Below are 2565 nucleotides of genomic sequence, written 5' to 3'. Positions count from 1 at the left end.
TTTAAGTCATAGAATTGAGTTTCGAATAAAAATAAATTATTTTTGTTAAAAAAAATAGAATTCGTTTCTCACTTTTAAATACTTTGTAAACAATCTCTTAACAAGAAGAATGGTCTTTTTTAGTTATTTTGTTCAACAAAAAACTATGTATTTATGCAGTAATGACGAAATATTGAAATTATCCGATTCTATTATATGTAGATCTTATTTTTCATTGTTATTAAATCTTTGGTAATTTCATTTTAAATATATGTTATTTATGTAAGAGTTTTATATTTATTTTGTATTCAATTGTATTTTATATTCTTTTTATAAAAAAAATAAAATTCTTAAAAAAGTTAATTATAAACTATATTGGATGATGCTTTTTTTTTTTCTGATTATATGCTTTCTTTTTTAATTGAAGATTTGAGGCAACTTTTTTTTTTTTTGGCAACTTTAATTTCATGCCGCATGGATCCCCATCCTAGTATAATGATAACACACAGCGTCGGGTTGAGTCGCTCAAAACATAACCCAAATCCAAATAAAAATGGACAAAAATAACAAATCTGAATTGGATAAAATATGCTTGAAGTCCTGGATCTTGCATACAGCAGACCCCTCCTTTACCAAGAAACTAGCAAGTGTTTAACTAGACAAAGCCACCATTGACACGAATCACTTGGCCGTTGACCCACTCGCCACCATCACTAACCAAGAAACCAACCAAATTCGCCACGTCATTCGGTTCCCCTAAACGCCCCAACGGAATATCATTCTTTATTTTCTCCACAAGCTCCTCCGACTTCCCCTCATAGAACATCTCCGTCGCTATCGGCCCTGGCGCCACGCAGTTCGCCGTTATTCCCGTCCCCTTCAGCTCCTTCGCAACGATCTTAACCATCGCTTCCACCGCCGCCTTCGATGCCGTATACGTCGCGTACCCCGCCCGCAGCGCCTTCACCAACGACGTCGTCAGCAGGACGATCCTCCCTCCGCCGCCGCGCTTCACTCTGTTCGTTGCCTCTCTACAGCACAGGAACGCGCCTCGGGTGTTCACCGCGAAGATCTTGTCGAAGGTCTCCACGTCGGTGTTCGCCACCGTTGGGTATGTTCCTTCGAGGATACCGGCGGAATTCACCAGTATTTGGACCTCCGAGTCGAAGGCTCGCTCTGCGGAATCGAAGAGCGATTTGACGTCGTCAGGGTTTGAGATGTCGGCTTTGACTGCGACCGCTCGCGGCGGAGAATCGGCGGCGGAGTTGATCTGAGCGACGACTGAGTCGGCTTGGGACGAGCTGGAGGTGTAGTTGACGACGACTAGGGCGCCGAGTGAGGCGAGATGAATCGCGATTTCTCGGCCGATTCCGCGAGAAGAGCCGGTGACGATTGCGACTCGGTCTTGGAGCGGTTTAATCCGGGTCGAGTCATAAGAAACGGGTTCGGGAATTGGAGTTGCCATGTTGATTATATATTTATATGTTTCTTACTTCTTAGTTATAGTGAACTAGGAATGTGTATGTTTTATAGGAAAGTTGAAGGGCAAGAATCAAAATTCTTTGTATTCACGTAATTTAAAATACAACAATGATACTAATCAATCCAAGCAGAAGCAGGTACTACTAATTTGTAATTGCTAGGTGAGATCATATGTCATAATGTCTTTTGTGACGTGAGATACGTTGTCATCGTGCCATGTGCATTTACTTGGAAAGAGTATTATAATCGATGGTTGACTTTGACTCATTCATTTTATATCATGGATGTTTCACACGGTTTTTTGTCGATTATCGAAATAAGTTTGTATCAAAATTTTATTCGGAGAGAGTAAATACGACTTCTCTTTTAAAAGGTGAATTTTACCTGAGATTTATTTAATCAGTGTCTTTGTTGAATTGATAAATTGTGAAACTTCAATCGATCATACTTGAAACAAAGAAACTTAAAAACAATATGAACGTAAAAAATAATTGAAATTGACAATGGAATTGGAAGTAATGAAAAAGTACAAGAAAAAATAAAGAATTGTAAATGACAAAAAAAAATTGTAATAAAAGAAACTACAAAATAACGACAAAGGAAATAAGAAAAACGAAGAGAAAATAAAAATAAGAGAAAAATAATGACATTCAACACTCACATGTACAAACACTCTATTCTTCTATGCGTCAGTGTGATTGGAAATTTTTTCGTAGAGTTTTGGTATGGTTTATAGTGGATTAGAATGCATGCATGTGTTAATTTCAATCTTCTAGTGGGTTGGAATGCACGCATGTGTTAATTTCAATCTTCTTTTTTCATAGATAAAAACCTTTCGAAGCAGTTATTCTTTTTTTTTTTCCACCTTCTTCCTTCAACTTGTTTCCCAAAATTCGCACCATATTTTTCACTTTTAGTATGAGAGTCAAGCAAAAATCTTGGTGCTCAAAGTAGCCACTAGTCAACCTTTTTTTTTTGTATTGTCTTCAACTCTCTTTGATCGTCACGTCCCTTAAGATCGACCTAATTCATAGTCGAGACTTTATTCCAGTCGAAGAACCCATTTTTACTACCAACAAATTGTCCTTTTAAAATTTGTTATTT

General features: G+C 37.5%; 1 protein-coding gene across 1 annotated transcript; it reads right to left on the bottom strand.

Moving 5' to 3' along the window:
* Positions 1–418: 418 nt before the first annotated feature.
* On the bottom strand, positions 419–1872 carry LOC112754890 (NADPH-dependent aldehyde reductase-like protein, chloroplastic). The gene has a single exon (XM_025802692.3). It carries the CDS (start codon positions 1442–1444, stop codon positions 635–637), a length of 810 nt encoding a protein of 269 aa, XP_025658477.1. The 5' UTR covers positions 1445–1872; the 3' UTR covers positions 419–634.
* Between the last annotated feature and the right edge of the window lie 693 nt (positions 1873–2565).

The sequence above is a fragment of the Arachis hypogaea genome, chromosome 16 (genome assembly GCF_003086295.3).
Source record: "Arachis hypogaea cultivar Tifrunner chromosome 16, arahy.Tifrunner.gnm2.J5K5, whole genome shotgun sequence".
Lineage (NCBI taxonomy): Eukaryota > Viridiplantae > Streptophyta > Magnoliopsida > Fabales > Fabaceae > Arachis > Arachis hypogaea.
The sequence above is the reverse complement of the archived record's forward strand: the minus strand, read 5'-3'. Positions and strand labels throughout refer to the sequence as shown.